The sequence below is a fragment of the Sturnira hondurensis genome, unplaced genomic scaffold (genome assembly GCF_014824575.4).
Source record: "Sturnira hondurensis isolate 20B ecotype Veracruz unplaced genomic scaffold, ASM1482457v3 Scaffold0008480, whole genome shotgun sequence".
Classification (NCBI taxonomy): Eukaryota; Metazoa; Chordata; class Mammalia; order Chiroptera; family Phyllostomidae; genus Sturnira; species Sturnira hondurensis.
Genome location: NW_028081111.1, coordinates 305602 through 322032, shown reverse-complemented (window position 1 = coordinate 322032; position 16431 = coordinate 305602). Strand labels below are relative to the sequence as shown.

The following is a 16431-nucleotide window of genomic DNA, read 5'->3' as shown; positions in this document are numbered from 1 at the left end:
ATAGCATACCATTCAGTCTCCATGATTTTGGATGTTTGGGGTTTTTTCCTGTGGGGTTGGTTTCTAATTTCAGTCCCTTGTGGTCAGAGAAAATGCTTGGTATGATTTCAATTTTCTTGAATTTGTTGAGGTTCATTTTGTGTCCTACCATGTGGTCTATCTTTGAAAATGTTCCATGTGCATTTGAAAAGAATGTGTATTTAGCTTCTTTGGGATGAAGCGCTCTATATATATCAGTCAAGTCCATTTCTTCTAGAGTGTCGTTTAATGCTGCTATATCTTTGTTGATATTTTGTTTGGAAGATCTGTCCATTTTTGACAGTGGGGTGTTAAAATCCCCTACTATAATTGTGTTGCTGTCAATATCTTTCTTGAAGTCTTCTAGGATTTTTCTTATATATTTGGGTGCTCCTATGTTGGGTGCATATATATTTATGATGTTAATGTCTTCGTGCTGGATTCTTCCCTTGAGCAATATGAAGTGACCTTCTGGGTCTCTCTTTATGGCCCTTTTTTTGAAGTCTATTTTGTCTGATATTAGAATTGCTACCCCGGCTTTTTTTTCTTGTCCATTTGCTTGGAAAATTTGTTTCCAGCCTTTCACTTTTAGTCTGTGATGGTCTTTTGTCCTGAGGTGGGTCTCCTGTAGGCAGCATATGTGTGGGTCATGCTTTCTTATCCATTCAGCTATTCTATGTCTTTTGATTGGAGCATTTAATCCATTTACATTTAAGGTTATTATTGATAGGGACTTATTCATTGCCATTTTTGTACCACAGTTCCTCTCTGTCTCTCTCTTTTCCTTCCTTTCCTTAAAGCAGCCCTTTTAGTATTTCTTGTAGAGCTGGTTTGGTGGAGGCATATTCTTTTAGACTTCTTTTGTCTTGGAAGCTCTTTATTTGGCCTTCTATCTTGATTGAGAGCCTTGCTGGGTAAAGTAGCCTTGGTTGTAGGCCTCTGGTTCTCATTACTTGAAATATTTCTTGCCATTCTCTTCTTGCTTGGAGTGTTTCCATTGAGAAGTCAGTAGCTAACCTTATTGGGGCTCCCTTGTATGTTACTTCCTTTTTCTCCCTTGCTGCCTTTAAGATTCTCTCTTTGTCTTGGAATTTTGCCATTTTAATGATGATGTGTCTTGAAGTGGGCCTCTTTGGGTTCCTCTTGAATGGGACTCTCTATGATTCCTGGATTCGTGTAACTTTTTCTCTCATCAAATTAGGAAAATTTTCCATCATTACTCTTTCAAATAGGTTTTCTATCCCTTGTTCTTCTTCTTCTCCTTCTGGTATTCCTATTATTCAGATATTATTATGTTTCATATTATCTTGCATTTCTCTTAGTCCTTCTTCATTCTTTTTGAGCCTCTTTTCCCTTTCTTGCTCTTTTTGGGAGATTCTTTCTACTGTGTCCTCCAACTCGCTGATTTGATCTTCTGCCTCATCGATCCTGCTTTTCATTCCTTCTACTGTGTTCTTCAGTTCTGAAAATGTATTCTTCATTTCCTCTTGTCCTTTGCTGATAGTTTCTATTTCCTTTTTCATGTTGATATAGTTTGTGGAGAGCTCACTGTAGCTCCCCTCTAGTTTCTCGTAGCTCTGCTCTAGTTTCTGGTAGCTCATTGTGAGCTCTTTGAATTTCCTGATAACTAGTGCTTTGAATTCAATATCTGATAGCTGCCTTGCCTCTCTTTCATCTGACATTATTTCTGAGACTTCCACCTTTTCTTTCATTTGGGCATTGTTTCTTTGTCTTCCCATTGCTTATGAGACTCTTCTTGTTAGCTTCAGCTTCTTCAATTGATCTTTTCTGACTCCCTAGGTTCATGGTGTGAACTTCTGTGGTAGAATACCTGTGAAATTCAGTGGTGTAGTCTCCTGCAGGTATCTTGATGTTCTCCGCTTCCACCTACTCCTTTCTTTGTGTGTGTATGATCAGCTGGAGGGGGAGGCAAAATGGTTTATGACAGCAGGAGAGTACTTTATGATATTTACAGTCACAGCCAGTAGAGAAGAGATAGAAGATCTTTAGGCTCTATGTAGTGTTAACTGTAATCTTCAACCCAATTTACCACTTTTAAGAAAGGATAGACCAAAGATAAGTCTCTTGTTGGGGAGGGAAGTCTTGTGAGTTGTATCTAGAAAGCAGTGAGGTTGTGGGTGGTCAGAGTTTGAGGTAAGGTGAGAGTAAAGAATAGTAAATAGACGTAGCATGTGAGCAAGTAGAGTTAATCACTGCATCAATGGAATTCAGGAACCTGTAAAGTGGGCTAAGACCTAAGAGATGTGTTGTGAAGTATTTACAGTGGTAATGAAAGCAACAAACAAACAAACAAACACACAAAAAAGGGCAAGAGAAGTGAGGAAAAAGCAGTAAGCTTGGGGTGAAAGGAAGAAGGACTAAAACAGGAAAAAAGAAAGGAGAGGAACAGAGTACTGAAAGATATGCAACAATAAAATTTAAAAAATATACAATTACTGAAAAAAACGTTTAAAAAAAGTTAAAAAAAAGTTTACAAAAAGTTAAAAAAAAAAACCTCCTCCCTTGTTGGTTTCAAGCTGTCCAATCCAGTTTTTGTGGTTTCGGTAGGACCCCCTGTAGGCTAGGTTGTAGGCCCAGGTGCACACCCGCCCATCAGCCAGGCTACCAGACTGGGGTGTGGGCGCCTGCCCACCCAAAAGGCTGCTTGAGTCCCACGGGATGTGGTACTGGTCCTTCCCAGTCCTGTGGCTGGGTGAGAAGCAAGTCAAGTTGCCTTCACAGTAGAACACCTCAGTCCACTTTCCAGTAAAAACTTTTTCAGAAAGCGTGCCTCTCAGCCCAGCCCAATCCCCAACCTGACTGGTTAGGACAATGCTCCTCTCAAATTTCCTGGGCTGGCAGGCTGGTGGGCTGGTGACCACAGAGATAACAACCGAACTTGGTCCCCTGTCCTTGCCACCCTCCCTGCACACCTAGGCAGACAGGTCTCTTCCACCCAGTCCCGCCCAGATGGTGAGGGAGGGAGCCAGCTCTTCCAAGGACCCCGCAGGTGGCCCAATGCTCCACTGGGTGCTGGGCTCCCTCTGAGTCCTCCGTGGCACTGGCCGCAGACAGAAGCCTCTACACCCCTAATGCAGCAGCAGCGGTGGCTCTGAGGCGTTTCGGGCTGGCCGAGGGCAGCCGGCCCTGCCGCTGCCGCTTTTGTCTTACTCACAGGTGCTGGGCTCCTGATGAGTCCTCTGTGGCAGACACCCCTGTCACTGGGTGCAGGTGGAAGCCTCTGGGCCCCGACCGCTGTGGCAGCCGCGGCTCCAGGGCCATTATGCGCCAGCCGAGGGCTGCTGCCGGCCTGGCCACCTCCGTCCTTACTTGCATCCCTGAGACCCCAACAACCTGTAGCTTCCTGGTTTGTCACTATCTCTGGTCTCTTATTTTCATAAATGCTGGGGAATTGTTGGTTGGGGAATTGATTGTGCTGTTCTTCAGTAAATCTGCCAGGATTTTCTCCTAGGGGTACAAGAACTGGAGTCACTCTGTCCTACTCCACTGCCATTTTCCTGCCCAATCCTCAAGGATTCTAAATCTAGACTTTAATGAATAGTGTGATCTCATATCTAGTTAAGACTTGACTATATCTGCTTAATTACATTGCTTGAGAAGGAAAGCAGAGAAAAACAGAGAAGGCGGCCACGGGATGAAGAGGATCTGTAAGCAGAAGAGGTTCTACAGGTTCCCACAAATACACAACAGAGATCTAGACTGTGAGATGAAAACCTGTGGAGCACCATTACTGTGGAGAATGTGGGAAGCCATTGGAAATGCTCATCTGGCCCTGCCTGAGAGAATCCCACAAGTGCCCCAACCACTTGTGCTGGTCTCGAATGAGTGGATTTGTGGATGGAAAGGGGCCACATACCACACCTGACAAGGTCAGGAGAGGCCTGCATGGCAGCCTTATTAACTCAGAGACCCAAAGTAACCGCAAAGGATGGTCTGAAATTAAATCTTCCTAGCTAAAACCAGTTATGGCAGGTAGTCATATCCTAGACTAGAATCTTCCTTGACAAAAGTCAATCTTTACCTTAATGAAGCCTGTCTATTTGCATCTATGATAATGTACTTTTGGAATGCCAAAGTCATTTCCTTTTTCTGGACCCCTAAAAGCACAAATACTGCACCAGAGGGAGACCACAAATCCCCTCATTGTTACTGAGTTAATTGTTGACTGTTAACTATCCTGTACCCACTTATGTAACAGAAGTTTGTGTCTATCTTTTTGTCCAATCCTATAGGATTCCCGACTCCCTCATCCTGCTTTGCCTTCTCCTGCCTCCCTAATCTGTCAACAATAGATTTCACGTAATCCCCCCTTACGCCTCCTCTTTTGATTGTGATGTATAAAATAAGTTGCAAAACTGCCATTTTCATCAGTTTGGCTCAAATAAACTCATAAAAATTCTTACAGGTTTGGACGTTTCTTACATTGACAAATTTCAGCAGCCACGGGGCTCCCCTCCAAAGGGAAACACTTCTGAGAAGACCGGCCCCATTGCTTCCCAAGAGGCCCAGCAAATCCCAGAGGGGGGGCGGGGCTTGGGGAGAAAGCCGCCTGTTTTCTGGATTTCTTCCTTACTTCTAGTCCCTCTTGGAAAACAAATTAAGCTTTCCATTTTCCCATGTGTGTTTAAAAAATTACTCAGTTTTGTTTTTCTTTTATGATGAGGCTAGTGACTCTCTTTTCATGGTTTAATAAAACACACAACGTCTTCATGACACCACAAAATACTGTAGCAAGGGGATATGGCAGCAGCATTTCAATGAAGGAGAAAATGGGAAATAGAGTCCCCGAAACACACATAATAAAGGGCATCAGCCTGTCTTTTAAAAAATGTTTCCAAAAATGAGATTAGCTACTTTTTTCCTTGGCTACACTGGTTGGCAAAGAGACAGCAGATGCCAGAGGCAGCAGTGCGCCCAGGGGAGATGGAGCATGCAGACCCTCATAGGGACTTTGTTCTTACCACCCCGCCTTTGGGGAACTTCAGGGGCTTAAACCTGATCTACTTGGAAGGCTGAACTTACCTATCAGAGCCTGGGGTTCCTGATTGCATAAGGTCAAGCTCTGGTCACATCTAAATATTTCTCATACAGATAAACTCTTTATGTCTCTATTAGACTAGTTAGGAAAAAATCGACCTGTGCAGCAACCCATCCTGCTCCCCGCTCTGAGCCAGGCAATCTCTGGAGCCTGTCTTGTTCCTAGAAGACCATGTCCCCCACTCCTCCAGGATGAAGGGCAAGAGGGCAGGAACTGTCTGCTGAAGTAACCTTGGACACCTGCCCTAAATCACACACTCATACAGCATGCTTTTGTGTTCGAACATCCTTTTGTTCTTATAGAATCCAGGTACTAACCTCCCAGCTAGGATGGGAAGCCCTCTGTTTTCTTGAACAATTAAATGGCCACAGCCTGCCCCTAGCCCCTCCCACACACTGTGGGGGGTCTTCCTTGCCACTGACAACCATTCTCCACCTTTACAGAGACAAAGCTTGAAATTATACTGTTTCCTCTAACATAATCAAATTTTCAGGCAAAGTTATCTCAGTCATTGTTGATTTTGTTTTAAATAGTAATTTTTCTCTTATTTGGCAAAATTGATCCTATTGTGGCTGCTCACATACTTTGTGTCTAAAAGGTTAAATGTGGTGACTTACGTCCTTGGCACAGGGATAAATGCTTGCAGTTTCTGTATCTGGAAGCAGGTGCCTGGTATGTTGGGGGATAGAGGTAAAGGGAGAGGCAGCCATATCAGGTCCCTGTGACAGGAATGTGTTTGCTGTGCAATGAGAAAAGGCTCACTGATGAAGTTGTGCCTAGGATGTAAGAATTTGTATGTGTGCTAGGATCTCTTCCTATTCAAAATGGTGCGATATCTGGGCAGAGATGGCTGGGAGTGCCCCAGATCCTTCTCTTCTTCTTGGCCAGGCACCTGGATGCCCGGCTCTCGACTCCATCTCCCAGCCTCCTTTGTAGCTGTGCAGTCATGGGACTCAGCTCCTGACCAGCAGAGCCCAGGGGAGTGTGGTGAGACTTATCCCACTGCTCCTCCACACCATTTCCTCCCCCCAGGAGCCAGCTGTAGCCAGGATTCACCACAAACATGAGGATGAGGAGTCAGGGCGTAGTGGGAAACTAGAGGGGAGGAAGCAGTCCTGAACCACCTCCTGAGAAGAGAACCTGCCTACGTGCTCTGGACTTTAATGAGAGGGGAATGAAGTTATTTTTTTAAAGCCACTTTAGAGTTTGGCTTCTGTTCTCACCCATTTACCCAAATCCACAATCCTTTCTCCATCCAGCCTCCCTACATTCTCAGCTCTGCAGACGCAGAACCACCCTCAGAGCAGCAGGATGTGCACCACAGGTTGCCTTCCCAGGGTGGAAATGGGCTTGCACCCACCCATCCATCCCATTCTCCTAGCAGCCCTGAAAGGCCAACTTATTGTTCAGGGAGAGTTTTGAATGCAGTCAGCGCTACAGTTCAGACCATCCAGAATTTTGCTCTTTAAAGCCAAAATCATGGTCCTGGCTTTAGTGGATGTTGTGTTCTTATCAACTGAACCCCACAATCTTAGGACAACATGAGGATGAGAAAGGGAACTGAACAGCTAGTTTCATTCAGAAAGAAATTGCTACCCTTGCTCCACAAAGGACAAAGGCTGACGGTGCAACTGTAATAATTATTGCTACCATATATGCAGCCTCTTCCATGGCCCAGGTGTGGGACTACATTCTTTGTAGACATTATTTCATTTACTCCTCACTTAGCCATCTGAGTGAGAGAATACACCACTTAGGAGGTGAGATGGGGCACAAAATCACTTGCCCGGAATCACACAAGAAAGCCAGGTGGCCCTGGATTTGGAGAGTGAAGCCCTTTTGGCTCCATCACCTGGGCATTCTGTAAGAGCAGAAAACCCTGGCACCCCAAAACTTCAGGTTCTCTGGGTGTCACTGCTGCTGACTGCACGAGCAACGAGGACAGATCAAATGCTTAACTAGCAGGTTTTTAGTCCTCCCCCCAAAAGTATGTGCTGTAAATCATGTTTGGGGAAGGCATATCCTGGGCTCAGAACAGTAAAGTAAGAAAAGATCTAGATTTCTGTCGCTTATCTTGGTGAGAGCCAGGACCAGTTTCAAGGTGAAAAGGCAGTGGAATTTCAGGGGCTGTCAGAATTAGGATGACACTCCTGAGACTCATTCCTGCCTTGTTTTCTGAAGTGAGGCTCTCCCAAGGAACCCGAGGGCTGACCTCCTGCCTAGTTATCACCACAGCCCCCTCCAAGGCCCAACAGAACAATTTAGGTGTCCAAGGTTTGGGTGACTCCAGGACTAAAGAAGAGATAAAAACAAAAAACAAAGAAGCATTGGCTGCCCTACAAGCCTCACAGAAGGAGGCAAGAACTCGGTGTTCTCAGGAAAGTGGTCTGTGAAAAGGTCAGTGAGGCCAGAGAGAATTCCTGAAGTCAGCGCTCAGGGAGTCAGAGCTGAAGACTCACTGGCTGCAGTTCCTGAGAAGGGCCACGGTTTTTAAAAGAATGTGGGCACCCCAGTACTGACCCCATTGCTCCAATAATCTCCGGGTTGTCTTCTTAGCATCAATGTCCATCTTTAGTCATTCTTTAACCATTTACTAACTTGGTTAGTAATGGGCAGGTTCTAGATTTCCTGAAGTTGTTGTGTCTTAGATGTTGGACTCCAAATTTTTGGCTCACTATTCATAGTCTTAGTGCTAATTTTGGCAAGAGAACAGTCTTATACACAGAAAGAGCAATAATACTTTATTTAAAACATATACAAAATTATTACTTTGAAACATATATTACTGTCTAACATACATCATATAATACTGATTGATGTAAATTTTGGTATCTTCATTCATTCAGTTTTGTGATTTCTCTTACTGAAGGCTCTGGAGGAACATTTTATTAAATGCCCACCAGAGGAGAGATGCCCACTGGCCTGGTTTCCTTGGCAGTCTGGCTGTGCTCTTGGACACCAGGAAGGCTGTACAACTGCCTCGTGAGAGCTGAAGACAAACCCTGACCTTGCTGGGGCTCTTGGGACACAGAATTGATGGGGCCCATCTTAATCAATCACAAACCAATTGTCTATTCTTTTTCTCTCTGCACCCGGGTTTAAAAGGAGGGCAAAACTAGTCAGAAATTGTATCAATTATTTTCTCAACAAGCCCTCCTTCTCTGGGCTTAGATAACAGCAGCCACGTTCTCTGGAGTTCCTGCTTTTTCCTGCTTCTGTCGCCAATGCCACAGTAAGCAAGTGTGAGATTGGGAGCTGGTGTCTTAATACAACCTTGGAAAGGAAATGACAAGAGAAACCAAAAGGGAGTATATGTGTTTTTAGGCCAAATTTGAGTTATGATTATCTTGAGCTAAATCAGACAGCTACTTTTGGGCACAGCCTGTGCCTTATTCATCACTATTTGTCCCACAGTACTTTGCATCTGGTAGGCACTTAATAAAGGCGCATTGCTTGGATAAATCAATGAATTCAGGGGGTCTGGTGACTACACATAGACAAAATACACCTTTTAGAATCAGAGTGTCTCAGAGATTAAAGGGACATTGGAGATCATCTAGACCTGCGTCCTCACCTGGTAAATGAAGAGCCTGAGGCCCAGAGAAGTTAGTTGGAACAAACAAGGTCACAACTAATTCATGTTACAGTTAGACTTGGAATCAGATTTTCTGAATTTCTTCTTAAATTTCACACTCCCTTTAGATCTGAATCTGTCAAGAGAGCTTCACAGACTTAGTGGTGTGCCTTGAACTCAGGAAAGTTAACCCCATGTCAGAAGCTCCCACTGGTAATGGGTCGCCCTCGGCATAGTGACTGAAGGTACAGCACGAGCAGAAAAGTCCCTTCTCAGCAGCCTCACTTCTAGGATCCCAGTCCTGCCGGGGCTCAGAGGACCAAGACCCTGGGGAGGGACCCAGGGGAAAGCATCAGAATGAGGTAGGAGGAGCACACAGAGGCATGGGGTCTGCCAGCAGTTCCAGTGCTGGAGTGGCTATGGCCACTCACAGGCTACAGCCTCAGTGTTGAGAGGAACCGTGTAAACAAAGCCCACCGACCACTTCCGAGACGGAAAGCCACAAATACTTGCTGAAAAGATGGATTACAAGATGACTGTTTTTTCTGTCACTGGGAGGGATGGGATGAAGACAAAGAGAGGCATGGGGACCAGCAAGAGAAGAAAAGGGAGAGAAGGACTGTCATGGCAGATAGGCAGGACAAAGGGCTCCCAGGTGCAAGGATGGGGTGGGGTACATATACGGCACTCAGGTGGGCTTCTCATCTCAGCTGAGCTGCTCCTGAAACATCCCACCCATGTGTCATACTGGGAACCGAGAAGCACAGGGGTTCACTCTGCTCCCCAGAGTGATTTTGGTTCGTAGAGAGGATGATTCGGCACGGTCATAAATGCACATCTGAAGGTCAAGAACATGCACGTTTCCCTGTGCCCTACAGATGTAAGTGCCGCTAAAGAATGCTGGCATCAAATAAAGTAAATGCTAACCAGTGAGGTGGTACCCACTTGGGTTGCTCATCTCAGAATATGGCACCACGGGGTTTCTCTTAAGCAGAGCCTTCCCCTGCCCCACACTCAGCCAACCTCAGTCCCTGCTACCCTCCTTTTCCCTAACTTTCTGCCCACCTCCTGCACTCCCCCTATCTGTTTCCCAGTGACTTAACTACTTTCTAGTCTCTATCAGACATATGCCCCATTCTCCGGCGTCAAGAAACAGAAATAACTCATCTTGCAAACGTGGGAGCTGTAGCTCACTTGGTCACAAATGAACACCTTTGTGCTTAAATGACCACCACAAAGTGCCAACTAGGACTCAAGTGCCAGGAAGCAGAGCAGAAGGACAGAGAGGACCTGGCCAAGTCCCTGTGTGCTTCCTCCAGTCCGCCTGCCTCTCTCTAGACAGCAGACTGGTTTTCATTGCACGTGTAGATGGTGCTTGGCTGGATTCTCCTTCGGATCCGCTCAGGCACTCTCGGGAGTATTTGGAAAGTCTGGGGCAGCAATTCTATGCAGGCCTCACGGAATTTTTTGATCCTCCAGCAGTACACAATGGGGTTGAAGACAGACTTGATGTAGCTGAGCCACAGGACACAGGAGCTGGTAAGATAGAAAGAGGGGCTGCAGTAGAACCTCCTGCTGAACACGGACAGGAGGCTGTAGATTGAGTGAGGCAGCCAGCACAATGAGAAGCCCACAAAGAGGATGAGGATGGTGGTAAAGGCCTTGGTTTTGAAACTCAAGTCCAGGCTGACCTGCTGCTGCCGCTGCAGCCGCCTCAGGCCAGCCCTGGTGAGCTGTCTCAGGTCCAGGCTGTCAGACTGATTGTGGACACGGATGATGTTCTTCCGGACTGTGTGCAGGATGCACAGGTAGGCACACAGCATGATGCTGAAGGGCACAAAGAACACGGCCACCACCAGTGTCACCACATAGGCACGGCCAGCTGGGAACTCCGTGTAACCCAGCACACACTGGGGGGCCCGTGCTGGCACCTCCACAATGGTCCAGCTGGCCAGCGAGGGAGCCGAGACACAGAAGGACAGAACCCAGGACACAGCGATGATCACCTTGGCCCTCCGCGGGTTCAGCTTGTCCTGGCGTTGGACGATGATGAGAAAGCGGTCCACACTGATGATGAGCAGGATGGCCACACCCTCCAGAACAAAAAACCAGTAGAGTGTGGCTGAGAGCCGGCAAAAATAATCCCCAAAGTACCAGTGGACAGTGAGGAGGGTGACAGTGGTGAAGGGCATGCAGCATAAGGACAGCATGATGTCGGAGAAGGCCAGTGTGGCCAGCAACAGGTTGATGGCCGAACGCATGGCTGGCCTCTGATACACGATGATGCAGACGACAGAATTGCCAAGGAACCCGACTGCAATCATCAGCATCATGATTACTGCCAAGCACACCCGGAGGGGAGCGGCGGGCAGGGTCGCCCCAGAGTCCGACACATTGTTGCCGTTCAGCCGCAGGTGTTCGAAAGTCTCAGTGGATGTGCTGTTACAGGACATCATGGAGAAGGGCTTGGGGTCCAGACAGCCACGCCTTGAAGGGCTCCCCTCAGCGCTTTGGTGGCTGCCGCTTTCCATGGGCTGCCTGCATCCTCCCAGATGTCTTGGATCTCTAGGGCCCCGGAATGGCCCAGATAAATATCTGTCTTTGGGAGCATTAGCCAGGATTCTTGATTCATCAGTCACATCCACGCCATCCCTGGGACAACTGATGGTGTCCACAGCTTCCTAGCTAGACTTTCTGGAGCCTGGAGCAGAGAAGAACATGGAAAAGAGGGAAGTCAGACTTTCCAGCATATGTGGAATACAGCAGCATTGAAATCTTACAGGTATTTGAAGCACTAAGTGGAGAGAAAAGTTGACTCGTTCAGCTACCTTTTGGGGCAAGGTTAGCTATTCACAAGTACTGTACGTCTTGTCAAGTAACCCAGGGAAACCTAATCAGACCTACTTTGCAAGGGATTAGGAAGAGAATATTGTATAATCAACAGTTACATAGTAAGCATGTATTTAATAGCTTGAGTTATAAGCAACCTGACAGAATAAAGTTTTGAACAAGTCAACTTCCTTTAGAATGCTGGCTCCATGAGGTCTGGGAGTCTGGTGCATGTCCTGCTCTGCTGTCTCCCCAGCACCTAGAACGGGGCCTGACACCTAGAATGTGCCTAGAATCCATGATAATTGACACTGCTACTGTAATACTTACTTAGCTTTATTTTGAGATACATGTAGGTTCACATGCAGTTGTGAGACATAATCAGGCTAGACCCTGTGTACCCTTTATCCAGTCTCCTTACAGCAACATCTTGGGTAACTAGTGCTGCCACACTATTGCTTTTGGGAACACTGCTGGAAAGGAGGAAACTGTCCCCAGAGATGAGCTCTTCTGAAAGATGATGATATAGCCCTGGCCGGTGTGGCTCAGTGGTTGAGTACCAGCCTGTGAATCAAAGGGTCACCAGTTTGATTCCCAGTCTAGGACACATGCCTGGGTTGCAGGCCAGATCCCTGGTAGGGGACACACAGGAAGCAACCACACATTGCTGTTTCTCTCCCTCACTTTCTCCCTCCCTTCCCCTCTGTCTAAAAATAAATAAATAAAATCTTAAAAAGAAAAAAAAAACAATGATGATACAATCAAACCTCAATTCCCAAGCATCTTGGTTCTTGAACAATTCCGTCTTGACCAAGTTATTTATTCACAGGAAAAAAATGCCTCACTTGTCGAGCACGACTTCAGGTCTCAATCCTCTACCTGACAGCCCTTTCCTGTTGACACCTGTATTATCAGTCATGCATCTTTCATAGTGGCAAGCAAAGGAGATTCACTTTTTGAACAAATCACTTCTCAAACAGTTTTCCAGAACAAAGTTCAACAATGGAAGTTCCACTATCGTTGTAATTTTCCTTCTCAGAGATGTGGCAAGAATGGTGTTAAGTAGTTTAGGCCTAAAGTCAGATTGCCTGGGCTGGGTGAAATCCAGCCTCCACCACTTATGTATCACTGGGCACCCTCTGGCTGGCTATCTAACCAGTGCTAGCAGGAGTGACCTTCTCATGTGTAACATATAAATAATAATTAAGCCTACTTACAGAGAAGCTGCAAAGATTAGAAGAAAGAATACCCATGAAGTAATTTTACCAGGGATCATAGACAGTGCTCAATAAGCCTTAACATTTGAGCCCTGAGACAAATCAATTACAATGTTACAATGTCTATCGCTTAATTTACATGTGATACATGTGTCCACTCAGCATCTGTTTTAGACCTGCCAACAGATGAACTGGCTCTACCCAGTGTGAGGATGTTTTGTATACTTTTCCCACCCCCTCGCCTCCACCATTTCCCATACAGCTGCTGGGACCAGGCAGCCAGGCCAAGGGCACCTAAACCACAGCCTGGTCCATGAAACCAGAGCTGAAAGGCTCTCATTCACTCAGCTAGAAATCTGAACTAGAAAATACTGAGTAACTAAAGCAACTTGCCTGAGGGATGTGACAAAGAGGTTTATAGAAAAAAGCTTCAAGTTTAGTCAAGGCCATGAGGGTGCGTTGGGTGTTCTTCCTTTGCCCCTCTGAATCACCTGGCCACTCTCTCCACCTTGACCCTGCCGAGGAGCCTGGGCTCCTTACTTGAGAGAGAGATGAGGTCTTTTTTCTGGCCTTGGCTCCCTGCTATCTTTGCAGAAGATCTCATCCCTTGCTAGCCAGCTCTTCCTGAAAGCCAAGTCCTCTCTCCAGTTCCCTAACTGTTCCCTGTCTCATCCTGTGGGCCTGGGGGTGATGGGGCTTCCTGGGGCTGCAAGCCCCAGGGTGTTTCCCTGATCCTCATTATTTTCCCTTAACCTGGCCTCACCTTTGACAAGAATCTCTTATTAATCAGGTCTGATTTTTTTCCTATCTGCACTCTGATAAAATGGGTGCTGGCAAACTGAGTCTATGAAGGAGCAGAAACTAAGAGTAAGTAGAATCAAAATTACAACTGAAACATAGAATAACCATCACTCAGAAGTGTCAGAAATCAAGTTGAATGGATGTCTGACAACCACGGAATTAAAGAAATCTCCATTCAGACTGGTGGAAAGAGGGGCAAAGATGTGAATGAGCTGGTCCCATATCCACATGTGGTGGACAAAAATTCAAGAGGGATATCTCAGGAGCAAGGAATCCCATCCTCACACCAGGAGCTCTAGCACAGGGTTCCAGTGCCAGGACATTAAGTCCCTACAACTTCTGACTGCAAAGACCAACAGGGACTGAGTCGGTTGAAGAAACTTATGGAGTCTAAAGCAGTTCCTCTCAAAGTACCTACACACAGACTTACTCAGACTCACTCCCTTTGAGCTCCAGCACCAGGGTAGCAGTTTGAAAGGCACCAGTGGCTTAAGGGGAGGAACTGAAGTGTCAGACATCAAGGTTAGAGCTGGAAGACAGCTTCTTCCCAGACAGAAAAGTGGGCAGAGGCCATTGTCCCTTTTCTGAAACTCCCCGGAAAAAGTCACAGAGCCGGCAGGCTGGTGTTATATCTGAGGCTCCATCAAACTGGCTAACACTGTTTGTCCTGCCCTGGAGATCCGCAGAGATTTCATCCCACCAAAATTATAGGCCCAGCCAAGCTGCTTTTTCAAATGAATGGCTGGTCTTGGCTCATGCTTCACAACTTCCTAAATATTCTCAAACAAGCAACAGCCAGCCTCAGTGAGCCCCCAGCCCCTATAACTGTTGTTAAGTGTCCCTAGGCCCAGCACTAGCAGCAAGCAGCCTAGATTCATAGCTTGGCTTCACCTGGGAATCTCCAAGCCCAGCACTTGTAGCAGCCTTCTCAGTTTGCTTTATAGTTCAAGCAGAGTGGCCCTGGGCAAATCACAGGTGGAGGCTGACCTTGGTCTGCACCACCCAGAAAACCCCAGGGCCTGTGTACCCAGTGGACACCTACATACTACCCTTCCCCCTCATAGCTGTTCCTCCAAGAAGGACAGAGGTTGGTGATCAGCAGTTGCAGGCAGTCCTTGCAACTCACTGGCCTGGGCTAATACCTCTCATTGACTTGCCAACAGAAATCAAGGCTCAACTACAAGAGCAAGGTGTACTTAGCCCATGTGAAGGGCACATCTCTAGCATCTCCAATACCCAGCTCGGGTGATAGGGAAGGCTGTGCCATTGGACCTTGTAGGACACCTACTACATTAGGCCACACTACCAAGACATAGAGTCATAGCAGCTATACCTAATACACAGAAACAAACACAGGGAAGCTATGAAAATGAGGAGACAAATAAATGTGGCCCAATTGAAAAAATAGATCAAAACTTCAGAAAAAGATCTAAACAATATGGAGATAAGCAATCTAACAGATGCAGACTTCAAATCACTGGTTATAAGGATGCTCAAGGAACTTAGCGAGGACCTCAACAGCATAAAAAGGATCCAGTCAGAAACAAAGGATACACTAATTGAAATGAAGAACACTTAACAGAAAACAAGGATACAGTAGATAAAGCCAAGAATCAAATTAATTGTTTGGAACATAAGGAAGTAAAAATAAACAATCAGAGCAACAAGAAGAAAAAAGAATTGAAAAAAACAAGGATAGTGTAACCAGCCTCTGGGACAACTTCAGGTGTTCCAATATTTGTATCATGGGGATGCCAGAAGGAGAAGAGAAAGAGCAAGAAATTGGAAATCTATTTTTTAAAATAATAAAAGAAAACTTCCCTAACTTAGTGAAGGACATAGATATGTAAGTTGAGGAAATACAGAGTCCCACACAAGATGGATACAAAGAGGCCCACACCAAGACACATCATAATTAAAATACTGAAGACTAAAGATAAAGAGAGAATCTTAAAGGCAGCAAGAAAAAAGCAGTTAGATACCTACAGGGGAGCTCCCATAAGACTGTCAGCTGATTTTGCTAAAGAAACTTTGCAGGCTAGAAGGGATTGGCAAGAAATATTCAAAGTCATAAAAAGCAAGGCTCTACAGCCAAGATTACTGTACCCAGAAAAGGCATCATTTAGAATCAAAGGGCAGATAAAGGGCTTCCTAGACACACACACACACACACACACACACACACACACACACACAAATAAATAAATAAATAAAGGAGTTCATCATCACCGAACCATTATTATATGAAATGTTAAAAAGACCTATTTAAGAAAAAGAGTAAGATAAATACTATGAACAATAAGATGGCAATAAATACATGTCTATAAAAATTGAATCTAAAAAACAAACTAGGCAAACAAGAACAGAGGCAGAAACATGGATACAGAAAAGATTTTGATGGTTGCCAAATGGCAGGGGAGGGGCGGAGGGTTGTGAGAAAATGGGTGAAGAGGTGAGGGAATTAAAAAGTATAACGAGGGTGCTCGCTTCGGCAGCACATATACTAACATTGGAAAGATACAGAGATTAGCATGGCCCCTGTACAAGGACGACATGCAAATTCGTGAAGCGTTCCATATTTTTAGTCACAAATTAGAGGAACATATGAAGGTTAAACTAATTGAAATGAAGGGAAATGCACAGGGAACCAATAGTGATGGAAAGAAAACTGGGACTCAAATCAAGAGGGTGGACCAGAAGGAAGGAAGAAATGACCAAACAAAAATGTGAAGTTACAAGAGTTCAAAAAAATGAGGAGAGGCTTAGGAACCTCCAGAACATCTTTAAATGTTCCAACATCCGAATTATAGGGGTACCAGAAGGGGAAAAGAAACAGCTATGAGTGGAAAACTTATTTGAACAAATAATAAAGGGGAACTTCCCCAGTCTGGGAAAGGAAATATACTTCCAGGAAATCCAGGATGGTCAGAGAG

General features: G+C 45.6%; 1 protein-coding gene and 1 non-coding gene across 2 annotated transcripts; one reads left to right on the top strand and one right to left on the bottom strand.

Annotated features, from left to right (window-relative positions):
- Positions 1 to 9961: 9961 nt before the first annotated feature.
- Positions 9962 to 11107, bottom strand: GPR45 (G protein-coupled receptor 45). The gene has a single exon (XM_037054971.1). The coding sequence runs from the start codon at positions 11105 to 11107 to the stop codon at positions 9986 to 9988; it is 1122 nt and encodes a 373-aa protein (XP_036910866.1). The 3' UTR covers positions 9962 to 9985.
- A 4870-nt stretch (positions 11108 to 15977) lies between these two features.
- On the top strand, positions 15978 to 16081 carry LOC118992971 (U6 spliceosomal RNA). Its single transcript, XR_005067751.1, has one exon. It is a non-coding gene; the product is annotated as a U6 spliceosomal RNA (small nuclear RNA).
- Positions 16082 to 16431: the final 350 nt, after the last annotated feature.

Coding starts and splice junctions, on each gene's coding strand:
- GPR45 (XM_037054971.1), bottom strand. CDS start 11,107: ATGATGTCCTGTAACAGCACATCCACTGAGACTTTCGAACACCTGCGG.